At 41.6% G+C, this 13,522-nt stretch overlaps 1 protein-coding gene across 1 annotated transcript in view; it reads right to left on the reverse strand.

The window, feature by feature from the left end:
• Positions 1 to 482: 482 nt before the first annotated feature.
• The window catches only part of LOC143439249 (uncharacterized), a 32,386-nt gene continuing 19,346 nt past the window's right edge, over positions 483 to 13,522 (reverse strand). The window contains exons 8-14 of the mRNA XM_076925328.1: positions 12,339 to 12,430; positions 11,681 to 11,705; positions 9,260 to 9,382; positions 5,183 to 5,241; positions 4,355 to 4,379; positions 3,618 to 3,734; positions 483 to 699 (exon numbers count right to left, since the gene is read on the reverse strand). Coding sequence (XP_076781443.1) covers positions 626 to 699; positions 3,618 to 3,734; positions 4,355 to 4,379; positions 5,183 to 5,241; positions 9,260 to 9,382; positions 11,681 to 11,705; positions 12,339 to 12,430 — 515 coding nt within the window. The 3' untranslated portion in view covers positions 483 to 625. The remainder of the gene's footprint in view (positions 700 to 3,617; positions 3,735 to 4,354; positions 4,380 to 5,182; positions 5,242 to 9,259; positions 9,383 to 11,680; positions 11,706 to 12,338; positions 12,431 to 13,522) is intronic.

Genomic DNA, 13,522 nt, shown 5'->3' on the forward strand with positions numbered 1-13,522 from the left:
GTGTTCTGGGAAATTCTTGTAGATGAACTCAGTCAGTGGATTCAGATGTCTTTTAAGCATTACACTATGCAAGAAGCCAAACAGCAGTTTATCGAAAGTGATAAGAACAGCTATGGTACTGTGACATGGGATGAGTACAACATCCGGATGTATGGCCGCGTGATTGATGACAACACTGCACTGGATGACACAGAAGAGGGGTCTTTTAGGCAGGTGGGTCCACTCTGCTCCTTTTGAGCACATCCTTCTCTTTATCCTCCTGTTTGAGGAAGCACAAGAGGACCTGAGGTCCTAGACTGTTGCCTTGTCACTGGACAGTCACCAGTTCCACTCCAGTGGGGGTTTCGATGGTTTCCTTTTACCCACACATAGGACTCTTACCTGTAGACCTAAGTTATGCCTGCATTTGTTTCCCAGCTCACTAATTTGTTCACGTTTCCAGAGTTGTTCTTTAAGTGCAATTTAATGATACTAATATATTTATCAACATTTTATTTTTAAAACAATTTAACAGTCAGCTTAACATATTTACATCTGGGGTGAATACAGGAGGAACAGTTACTTATATTTTTATGGTTGTGAGCTTAGCCTTTAATGGCTCAGCCATGTCTCCTGCTGTGACAGGTCACTTTCTGATTTTCCTGTTGTCCTCCCATGCACGACGTGGAGGATGAACAGGTACAGCCTTCGTCTCTGAATCTGGAAACAGAAATTAATTTAGTTAAGAGACAGAGATGAGGTTTTGACAAAATTCTTGTCACAGTTCCCTGGAAAGATCAAAGTGACCACTGAGGTGCCTTCTTTCCTGCTATGCCCCACGTTTGGGGAAAGTGCTGCTGGTTTTGATTCTTTCCCTGTGTCTATTCTCATGCTGGGAATAACACTTCTCAGGGCATTGAACTCCTCCCTCTTGGTACAGTTCTCCTACTTGAACAGCTGGTCATCAGCAAACTTCATATCTGCTACCCAGTAAAAGGAGCAACTGAGGTGGCATACTAAGTCTCAAATGTCTGTCTCCCTAGGAATATTCCTATGAAGTGCTCAGTTCTGTCTTCTCACCATTGGGATCAAGTCTGTGTGAGCAACTTTGTAAGGGAGTTCACTAGGACCATAATTCATAAGGCACAAAGTACTCTGACAGAGAGATAGTGGTTAAGTGAAGAACTATTAATAAAATACTCAGTTCTCTAGCTGGAAGGACTAGGGACACCAGGTCAGGAGCAAGGTAACAGGTGAAAAAGATCCCAGAGTCTCCTAGGACTGTCAGGCAAAGAATCCAGTACCAACATAGCCTAAAGAAACAGAAGGAAGAAGGGACTATGGGTAAGAGATACTCAGAGAAAGAGTGATTGCAGGATGTGGCCAAGGAAGCAGGTTTTGGGAGCTGAGCAGGACACAGAACAGAGACTCAGTGCACAGACAATGAGAGATCACACTTTATGATAAGCAAAGGCTGTGGCATTGCCTCAAAGGCTTCTGGGAAGGCAATGGAGGAAAGAATATTTAGCTCAAACTAGTGCCTACAGAACTGAAGAAATACCTCAGTACTCTCTCAAGCGGAACACACAGAAACTCCACAGATATCTGGGGACAACCAGAGGTCTCAGGTAGCCATGACAACTTGATGGTAGAAGATAGGGGTAGGACAGTGAGGTTTGGACATATGTGACTCTATGGCTCCAGAGTTTCAAAGAGATGGCGGACAAGTGTCCATGTATTTTAGCTCTATTAACTGTCTGCCATAGCTGTGGGAGATATTTAATATCCAGTCCTCATCATCGTATGTACTCAAGAGAGAATATTTGAAAAACAGGCCAAACAGGAGCCAAAGGCCATATCCCCCATCAGCTCACTAGGTGGGAGACTCCCAAATGGACAGGCCACCCTCTAAGCCCCCTTGCCTGGCACCCCTACAAGCCCCTCAAGTGTGCAGAGTACCAGCTGTAAATGAAGTGCAAGTTTTGTGCTCACCTCCCAGAAGCCACAGTGAGCAAAGGCTAGAGTGCCCTGCTGTTGCTCCAGGTGTGTCCTATAAAGTGGGACTAAAAGGACCAAAAGGAGAGAAAGAAACCTGCATGTGGTTCTGCGTGTATGGACAGAGCACAATGAGGTCTGCTCGTCTTGTACTGGTGGTCCAACTGTAAGATTCCTGTCTCCAGGTTTGTGCCAAGTGTGCATGAAAGAGTTTAGTCCCACCAGCTAGATTCCCTCTGTCACAGGTCAGTTTCCCAAAGTCAAACTATTATGGACAAAATTGCCAAGAGCTTCATTAAGCACAACAAAGGAAACAGGAGGAAGCAGGTGTGATGGCAAAGATCCTGTTTAAATGGCAGAGCAACCAACAGACACAGTGAAGAACGAGATCTTACCAGCAATGACCTACCACTACCAAGACCATCTTTGAAGGCTGTTCTCCTTACCCAACTCATTCACAACATCACTGTCATCCAAATCACCAGTATCTGGAAGAAAGGCAGGGAAGAGTTGGATGTGACCAGGATTACCATTACCATACCACCACCAAGGTCATTGCTATAGAGGCTGGTCCTCATACCCAAGTCATTTTCAGTCCTATCTTCAAACATATCAACATCTGGAAGACAATCAATGGAGACAGTGAGTGACTCCTACCTTAGTGACCATTATAGCTGAAGCTACCCTGCCTCACATGAGAACGAGCTCAACTTCCTTTGGCTCACATCAGTCACTGAGAACCACAATAGACACTCTCCTAATGAGCTAGAGTAACACCTCATATATTAAAAATACTGCAAAACATCTTAATTCTTGTGACACAGAGATACAGTCTTACTTACAGCTCCTATTATTAATAGTGAACTAGGAACTTGAGAGATGGCCCTATAGTTAACAACACAGCTCTTCCAGAGGACTAGTGTTTGATTCCCAGCACCCACATGGTTTTGAAGTTTGGTCTTTTGCTATGTATTATTCTGCTAAATACTAGCCTCCAAGGCCTAGTTGTCCCCAAGGCCAAGAGAATCTGCACATAGACCCAAGTGACACTATGCAACCTTGCCCTCCAAGTTACCCCTGATTGATGAGTAAAGATGCCTACAGCCTAAAGCTATAGCATATAGCCTACAAGTATAACCTGTAGCCATGTGGGCAGAATTGAGAGAAGCAGGGCTTGGGGTTGCCCAGACTTGGCTTGAGAGAAGAACCACGAGGAGAGGGAGAAGAAGGTGGAGAAAGGGGGAAGCTGTCATCAGATAGGTGAACCATGAAAACTTAACTCTGGGGGTAGCAAATTGGACTTTAGAGCTGCCAGGATGGAACATGGCAAGTTATAACTTGGCATTATAGATGGGGGAATGGATTCTAGTAGCACAGAGGGTAGATCTAAAGGTTGAATTTCTTTTCTCCAGGAACTGAATGGCCAAAGGCAGCATAGAAGCCCTGGATTGAGATGGAATATTTCTGTAGTAGCATGGTGGTTCAAATCCATGTGGTACTCCAATTCTGGTCTATTGTATGCCCTCTTCTTGCCTCCACTGGTACTATGCAACATGTGGTTCACCCACATATATGCAGGCAAAGCACAGTAAGGTTAATGTGTTGGTTTTAAGAATTCAAACATTATTGAATTTTCACAGTACCGTCTTGAGTACCACAGGCCTTCTCTGCTGTATGCACACTCTTTGATTGAGGTTTCATGATGTTTTCATTGTTTTCATGATGCTGGACAGAACCCAGTCTTTTCAATGTAGGGGAAACTGGAATGCAGTCACAACAAAAACAGGTTAGCTGGATCACATGAAAGGAAGGCTGACCACTGCCCTGGCTGAAACATTTGCTCTCATTACTTATTTGCAAGTACATTTGTCTGATTCCCAAAGTCACTTCTGGAAGACCAAGGACATCAGTGAACACTTAAAGCTGATGTGACATGGTCAGTGTAGTTATGATCTCAATCCATGTGGATGAGAGGAGATGGACAGAAGAGCATTTGATCACGGTTGGCTCTTCTGTAGCAGGCTATGCTGAGAAATGACTCTACCATACCCCACTATGATGAGCTTTGATTAAATAATGTAGGTAAAGCATGGTCTCAGGTTTTTTCATTTACAAAATTGGCTGAAAATTGGGTTGAGCAATTGGGCTATCTTTGGGGAGAAAACACATAATTCAAATCTCACAGCAATGAGGGTAAATGAGGGTATGAGACACAAGTGACCATGGTATATCTCTTGGGGTATCACTGGTGGTTTTAAGCTAAATTCACAAACTTATTGCCAGAAAGATGCTTTGAAATAGTGGAGAACCAGACAAACAGGAGTGTGTGCAGTGTTCTTATCTACACTGTGCCCTAACACAGCCATTCCAGAATACATACTGTATTTGTGCCTTCTAGACGGGACCTGAAATTTAGAGAAAACACTCTTAGGCCCAGATCATAATGAGTTATGTTTGCACAGGTCTATAGTTTGTTCAGTGTCTCAGGTTAGTGGTAAACAGGACTGGGAAGAATAGCCAAGTCAAAGATTTGATATTAGTCTGTTGTGTGACATTCTTATAAAACACCTGAGGCTGGGTACTATGTGAAGAAAATAAGTAATTTTTACACTTTTGCCCATTTAGCCCAGATCAGGCAAACTTAATCCCTTTGTCCCCTGCTAAGAGTTCCCTCAGAGCTACTTTGAAACTTGGTAGAGAAGCATTATGCAACCTGGTGCTGTGAGATGAATCCCTTGTAAGGAGTGCCCCTGCAGCCCAATCATCTACTCTAACTTCATCCTTTAAAGGTGTCTCTGGCTCAATGTCCCTTAATGGACAAAGGAATCTTCTGCTACATCAATATTTGGGGAAACTCAACCCACCTGTGTTAACCTTAGGAGACCTCTGGCAGACAGACAAGAGGACAGTTGTAGAAGAAACAGAAACTTCTCCTATACAGTAGCCTGTCAAATTCTTACACCTGTTTTCATCTAAACAGGAAAATGTCTGCAAAAGAGGAGCTTCCTGACATGCACTGTGGAACCTGACATGATTTATACTTTCCTCTCATGCTGTGTCTTATCATGGGTGACTTTTGTCCTCCTCCCTTGTAAGTACTCTAATACCCGTAGTGTGTGAGCAGTTTTATTACAGAGATGTGAGAGCCATAAAAATAAAGTATCACGAGAGTAACCTTACTGTCTGAGGATAAAGAAAGCCAACTTACCTCAGGCAATGGTGGTGTCCCCTCTCTTCCTGAGGCCTTCATTTGTTCTTTGTGCAGTTCTATAGGAATAGAAAGAACTTTCAGCTCCTGGCAACATTTGTCACAGTCAAGAGTTATTAACTTGATATGCATAATGGACTATAGCTGTGGTCTATACTAGAACAACTATGGCTGTCCTTCTAAACAATGGGAATTAAAGCACTGTCAAACTGAATTGATATTGAATTGGATCAGTATTAAAGTTGATTTTAATCCCTGCTCGTCACAAATTAGAATCACATGAATAGGAAGCTTCACCTAAAGAATTGCCTTAATTAAGGCAATTACTTGTGTCGATTGCCTTAATTAAGGCCAGCAGATCCACCCAGCATTAGGAGAGTGCCTCCTCTGATTGCAATCTAAAAAGAAAGCTGGATGGATGGCAGGAGGAAGGTATTTTACAGTGTGCTGGCAGCATGGCTTCTCTGTTGCCACCATGTGGATATGCCTTGTTGATGCTGCTATTCATTCCTTCCCTGATAATAGAACCAGTGTTTCCAGGCCTCTATCTATCTATGATAAACGATGAATGGCTTTCTAGGAACTTTCATATGTATATGTATGTATGTATGTATGTATGTATGTATGTATGAAAATGAAGTCATGTTTTACATATATACATATTATATACAACAAACATTGTGGGACCACAAGTGGCTTGGGGAAGAAGAAATTGAAAAATTAATTTCTCTCCCAGGCTTGGTGGTAGCTGTAGCTGGTTGTCCCACTAGAGAGAACCAACAGTTTCTAAAGACTCCTTTGGTAGTGTGGAAAAGCAAGCCAGTGAGCATGGTCTTCCATGCTCTCTGCTTCAGTTCCTGCCTCCTGATTCCTGTTTGAACTCCAGCCATGAGTTCCCTGTATGATGAACTGTTACTGAGAAGTGTAAGCTAAATAAACCTTTTTTGCACCAAGTTGCTTTTGGTATTGGAGGAAAAAAAATACCTGGGACAACTGGGTAAACACTGCAATAAATGTCATGTTAAATTACAGATTTCTATCACTTCTTCAGACCATTTTCAAAAAAAAAAAATTCGCTATTCTCTAGGTATCCACAAAATGTATTTTACCCACCACAGACCAATGTTAATATATCCTATATTCATTAACCATACATGACTTTAGCTTTCAAATTACTTTTATTAGAGACTGGAGATATGGCTTAACAATTAAGAGCACTGACTGCTCTCCCAGAAGGCCTGAGTTCAGTTCCCAGCAACCATATAGTGGCTCACAACCATCTCTAGTGGGATATAATGCCCTCTTCTGGTGTCTCTGAAAACAAATACAGTGTACTCATATGTATCAAATAAATACGTATTTTTGAAAAATTACATTATTATTATTATGCATATGTGTGCATATGATGTATATGTGTGGTGGTACATTTCATAACATGTGTGAGAGTCAGAGAAGAACTTTGGCAGTTGTTTCTTTCCTTCAGTTTTTATATGGATTCTTGGAATCAAACTGAGGTTATCATCCTTGAAAAGCAAACATGTTTACCCAGTCAGTCATCTTGCCAACCTTAGCACATAGGATTGTGATTTTAGCATACACATTGTTCAAGGTATAGGAATGTATCATCCCAGAGATGTAATGATACATAAGTATTCACTCCTTGATACACAATATCTTATTGAGTAGTGCAACATACTGATTTCATTACATTTTGAAAGAAAGTACATAGCTCAGCATTTATTTCTCCCTCTGTATTCCCTTTACCATGTCATGACTTGTATTCATTGTGTGAAGCAGCTGCCCAGATTCATCTGACCAGCTCACACTAAGTGGGGGAAGGATGGTGATGTGGCACCCATGGGCCACTGGGGATTAAGACTTTCCACAAGGGTGAGCGTCTCTGATTATTATATGTCACTCTCTCAGAGTGTTCAGTTCACAGAGGTGCAAAATTGTAAGGTCACAGTTACACTGTCCTTTGTCTCCATTCTTAAAGAGTTCTGGGGCAGAGGAAAGGAGTGACCAAGTACTCAATGTGAGCATCACAAATGGTGAGCCTCCACAATCTTTATCTCATTTGGTTAATCCTATGGCTTTGAACATCATGACAGTGGTGAACTGGGGCATTTCAGTAGCAAAATATGCCCTGGGCTAGGTTGCTTTGGATTCACCTTTTCATGTGTATTTCTATAGGTTTCAGAAATTTACACATAAAATGACCTGTCTGGAATGGTAGCTAATGACCACAAAGCCTGAATTATAAGCACAGGTCAAGTTTAGAACTTGAGAATTAAGAGCCACACACTGATTCCCAGCTTGGCCCTTTTATCTAAAAGCATCATGAGCTTGGGTATGTGTCTCAGTATTGCTGGTTGACTCCCGGTGGGGCATGCATGTCATAACTGAAGGACATGTGTCTGTGATGTTAGTGTGTGATCTAAGGAGCACAGCAGTGTGCTGTAGGTGCTTAGACAGTGCACTACAGTGAATGCTGTTCTACAACTTATTTCTGCTTATCCTGCAAAATACTAATTTTAGTTTCACACAGATTCAGGTTTGGCAGAACTAGATAAAAGTTTAAAAATAACTCTTATTTGGCAAGGGTATCTATTCTTACAGTCAGTCTAGCAAGGTTCCAACAGAAGGTTCTAGTTGCCTGAGGTTCATAGACTTCATTCTGAATGAAATGAACCTCAGAACATTGGATGGATTAACATTATATTATGATTTCCAGTATTGTGAAATTAAAAAAAATTCTGGCTTACATTATTAAGGCCTCATTGATAGGAGGGAAACTCCCTCTAGATGGGGGCCAATTGATGAAGGGTTGCAAAACAAGCATCTTTTCAAATTAAATGTCCTTGGCCCTCAAAACCACATGAAAGGGGACATTTGAGTCATTATTTGGCATGATAGATTGATTTTTATACAACACACAAGTTTTCCATGCCTCTGTTTCCATGCCTCTAGACAATAATTGTTTTAAGATTCCATAGACATTGTTTATGTGATATATGTTCATTCTGACCTGACCTTTGTCAAAATAGAGTCTCTGTCCATAAGCATGTTTCCCGTACTCGTGGCATGAAAGAAAAAACTAAAATAATCATTAATGAAAGCAATTGGAGGACAAGGCGGCAGAGAACATGGACTCTGGTTTACTAACATACATTAAAAATAAAACTGAATTCCTGACCATACAACATAGTCATTTCTTTCTACTTGGAATTTACTGTCTTCCTTTGTGGAAAGATGACAGAGAGGCAATAAAAGAAAGAGGGTCCTTAGATTTCTACCTGGGCTCCACCTTATAGGACATGTCATGTGCAATCTACATATCTCTGTGTGTCATGGTTTGGGCCTGCACGTGATGCTACCCCAGGAGAGAGCAGAAACTTTAAGGTCTGGGGCCTATGAGAAGTTAACGAGTTATGAAGGGCCAACCTTCAGATTCTGGAGCCCAGGCCCACTTCTGCTTACTGTGTTTCCTCCTCAATGTGGATGCAAAGGGACAAAGTGGTCTCCTACAAACAAGGCCACCCACACTGATCCTGACAGTGCCAGGGATTCAAACATGGCAGAAAACACTTCCTTCCTTCAGTGCTATTTCTTAGGTCATAGCAAGGAGGAAAACAACAAACAAAATGATCCCATAAGAGTTGCATCATGGCTTCTCTCTATCCAGAAGGCCCTTACACTGCATCCAACCAGGATGCCATTACCCACAAGAAACTGTGTCTTTGTACTTCAGAAAGGTATGACAAGATGAGTTGGACATTTCATCACTGCCACCTAAGTCTGAAAGAGAGCCAGGTGACAGAGGGACTCACACAGAGTGCTTGTTGCCACACAGCCTCACAGAAGAACCAGCTCAGCTTTCCTTTGGTTCCTTATCATGTCATCAGAACCAAAAGAGGCGTTTAAATGTGGTTTTATAGTTCTACACTTAGTGGGCTAGGGAAATGAACAATTCCCATGCTAACACTACTGCAAGATATCTTCATTTGTTTTATAGTGGAGATACAGTATAATCTACAACTACTGGTAATAGCTGTAATTATTGAATTTCTACAGTACCGGCTTCATTTTCTGCTCCTGTCACTGTAGATGGCACTGTTGTCACTGCTGAAGGCGCAGGTGCTACAGCACTCGTGAATGAAATGGACCAGCGAATCCCACATAATTTCAGCATAGCAGTGACTGGAATGCACACACAACAAAAACATTTAGGTCCACGGGATTCATTAGAGACAAACAAGAGACTAACAATTCTTCTGTGTTTAACATTTGATCTCATTACTGACTTGCAAACACACTTGTCTGATTCAGAATGTCACCTCTGGAAACTCATGGAAATCAGTGAGCACTCAATAGAGATATGGCATGGTCATTTGTGTAGTGTAGGTGAGGTCTCTGTTCACATGGATGGGACAGTATCGACAGAGCAGTGTGAGTATGAGATGGACAACATCACATCACTCTAGAACCATGTGAACACATTGAAATCTGTGCAATTGTGCAGTTCTGAATCTTGATGTATAACATTACAGTTTCCTAGGAACGCACATTAACCCTAAGGAAGCTGAAAAGGCAAATGAAGAAAAAGCCCCTAACAGCAAACACTGATGCCACAAAGGTCCTATATGGTGTTTGCTGATGTCAGAGAATCAGCTGGATGGTGATGGTTAGAACCACAGACCATATTTGGATGGCTTCTGGAAAGGAGATATGGTTGTTTCTTTCATTATTTACACAATGCGAGTTTTACAGTTCACAGACACAGCAGTATGACCTACACAGAAAGGCATTACAACACTTTTACTACACCTCCCACTTCTGACACGAGTTGACATGAAGGCACTGTACTAGTTACCTACTAATGTCACTGTGACAAAGTCGCTGACAAACAAAACCATTTTCAATCCCTGCTACAGAAAGTCACCATTCCTCCCAAAGAAGTAGCGTAAGGGACCATGGCATGTGGCATTCCTCCCCCACAACTTCTCGTGGCCAGCTCCTCTCAGTGGGTCTTTCAGGCATTGTCTTATGGGCTCGTCTGGCTAGGAAAGGCCAGCGACTGAAGATGAGATTGAGTTCCTGATAACCAAGGATCCCCTGCTAGAGTGCTAGGTTAACAAACCTAGGTACACCCATCACACTTTATGCACTCTTAAATATCAAACCCAGAGACCCCTGAGTCAAAGTCTGGTATTCCAATGACAGAGTAAAAACACAAACAAAACCACAAAACCAGCTTTCTGTCCTTCCCAGCTGTGAATGACTGTCACCTGATCCCCAGCTGCTACCTGAGATCTCTGATCACTAAAGCAGATAAGGAACTGCTCCCATTCTCTATAGGCAGCAGTATTTCTGGGGACAAGCTGGAAAGCTGAATGTGTCCTTGTGAAATGACAGCTCCTGTCTCCGTGGGGAGATAAGTTGAGTTTATAACTAAAAATGTCACTTTTATACCAGATATCAGGGAACACATTTTGATCTTGTACTCCCTAGCTGTCCACCTGGACACTCACCTCCTGTCCTGGGTGGTGCTTCTGTAGCAGGGTCTACTGAGAATTGAATCCACCAGACATTGCTGTGATGAGCTACTAACTAAGTGATACAGGTAAAGCATGGTCTCTGGTATTTTTCATTGACAAAATTAACATGGGTAATTGGAATATCTTTTGGGAGAAAACATATAAAGACATGTTTTGATACAGGAAATCCCAAGCCCATTAAGGGGAATGAGGGAACGACATACACATGATCATCATGTGTCTCTTCAGATATGAGTTGCTGTTTTACAAACATCCACAATCTCATTGCCATTAGGTTGCTTTGAAAAGAATGAGAAACAAACACGACCCAACAGAGCTGGTGGCAGCATCCATAGGTTCAAGCCAGACAAGTCCACACGCCATGATGGGGAGTAAACATGGGCTCCCATTGCTAACCAAGAAGCTGTCTGCAACTGACACCCACTCACAAAGGAAACATGAGTTTTCTCAAGTGGATTCTCACTGGGTATATAAACCACATTTCTGGTACATCCTGTGTCCAACAGTAGAGCCGACAAAAAACAACCTAACTAACATTTTTATAGATTGTTTTTGTCTCATATTTCAATGTTCTATCTTACTAATATTTTTGTATATTTTGTATATTATGGTTTCTGATTCTGTATTTCTATAGTGTGTGTGTATGTGTATGAAAGAGAGAGACAGAGTGTGTGTTTGTTATGCTTTTTCTGTGTTTTATTTCTTTTTTTTTTTTTCCTGTCTGTTTTCTAAGGAGAGAGTGAGAAGCATACAGACTTGGATGGGTGGGACAGTGGGGGAGAGCTGTAGGGAAATGGGAGAGGGAAACATGAAGATTTTTTACAATGGAAATAAATATGTTTATAAACCAATACAGAGTGGAGAACTAGACAACGACAATGAGGAAGTGCAGTGTTCTTATCTACAGTGTGTCCTAACACAGCCATTCCAGAATACATACTGAATCTTCTCCTTCGAGACTGGACCTGAAATTTAGAGAAAACACTCTTAGGCCCAGATCATAATGAGTTATGTTTGCACAGGTCTATAGTTTGTTCAGTGTCTCAGGTTAGTGGTAAACAGGACTGGGAAGAATAGCCAAGTCAAAGATTTGATATTAGTCTGTTGTGTGACATTCTTATAAAACACCTGAGGCTGGGTACTATGTGAAGAAAATAAGTAATTTTTACACTTTTGCCCATTTAGCCCAGATCAGGCAAACTTAATCCCTTTGTCCCCTGCTAAGAGTTCCCTCAGAGCTACTTTGAAACTTGGTAGAGAAGCATTATGCAACCTGGTGCTGTGAGATGAATCCCTTGTAAGGAGTGCCCCTGCAGCCCAATCATCTACTCTAACTTCATCCTTTAAAGGTGTCTCTGCCTCAATGTCCCTTAATGGACAAAGGAATCTTCTGCTACATCAATATTTGGGGAAACTCAACCCACCTGTGTTAACCTTAGGAGACCCCTGGCAGAAAGATAAGAGGACAGTTGTAGAAGAAACAGAAACTTCTCCTATACAGTAGCCTGTCAAATTCTTACACCTGTTTTCATCTACACTAGAAATTGTATCATGAAAGTAACCTTTCTATCTGAGAAAAGAAGGAAAAGCCATCTTACGTGAGTCAATGCTCTTGTTAACTCTTCTCCTGAGACCAGTGGCAGTGTTGCCTCTTTTCCTAAAATCTTCCTTCGATCTTCCTCATTCAAATCTAGGGGGACAGGAAGAACTTTCAGCTCATGACATCACTTGTCATGGGCAAGGGTTTTTATGTTGGCAGTGACAGTGACATATGGATTGAGTCTATATGCCTCGCCTAGATGCATAGAGTTAACAAATATAGTTGAAGCACTGCAAAACCCTTCTCACAGCTCTGAAAAAGGAGAGCAATGCAAGACCTCAAGAGAAATGAGAATGGAATGTTATTCCCCAGTGGGTCAACACTGGATAAAGGTTGTGATAAATGAGAGTTCTATCCCTTTTTCCAGCAGATTTCAAGTCTTTCTAGATTTCTCCTAACCTCTTTCAGCCACTACAGATCAACATACACAGATTCTGTATTCCTTTACCATGATCTTATGTTTTGACATTGCTCATTCATTACTGTGTGTGAATGCACACATACACAGTGTCTATGTAAGAATGCATGCTATGTAGCATCTATCGGGAGTCAAAGAACAGGATGTGGAGTTGATTCTCTCCCTCTGCCTTCATATTGATGTGAGAATTGTCAACTCAGGTCCCAAGAAATGTAAGAAATATACACTTAGTCATTGAATCATATTACTATATGTACTATAAATACTATGGCCCTAGCATATAGAATTTTGATCTTGAAAATGTACACATGTTCAAGAAAAATTAATGTAGTATCAGGCACACGATGAAATGACACTAAATTATTTACTCGTTGATACATAATACCTTATTGATGAGTGCAAGATACTGACATTTTTACATTTTAAATAATAACCACCACACATTGTTTTTGTCTCCTGCTAGGTTTTCTTTGCTGGGTCATGCTTTGTATTCCTTTTGTAAGGTGGATGTCGAGGTTCAGTCACCCCAAATCACATTAAGGCTGAGAATTTTGATCATCTGCCCCCTGAATCTCTAGTTGCTTCAGCAACAGGGAAATTCGTACAGAAGAGATACTCTTGTACAATGGTGAAGGTTCTCATAGCCTAAACATAAGCACAGGTCAGCAGTTTGCAACCTCAGCCTCAGGGCCACACACCTGCCTCCCTCCTTGGCAACATTCTGACCTAGGGTCTATTCATCATCAGGCCTCTCCAGTTCCATC

This window comes from Arvicanthis niloticus, chromosome 26 (assembly GCF_011762505.2).
Source record: "Arvicanthis niloticus isolate mArvNil1 chromosome 26, mArvNil1.pat.X, whole genome shotgun sequence".
Classification (NCBI taxonomy): Eukaryota; Metazoa; Chordata; class Mammalia; order Rodentia; family Muridae; genus Arvicanthis; species Arvicanthis niloticus.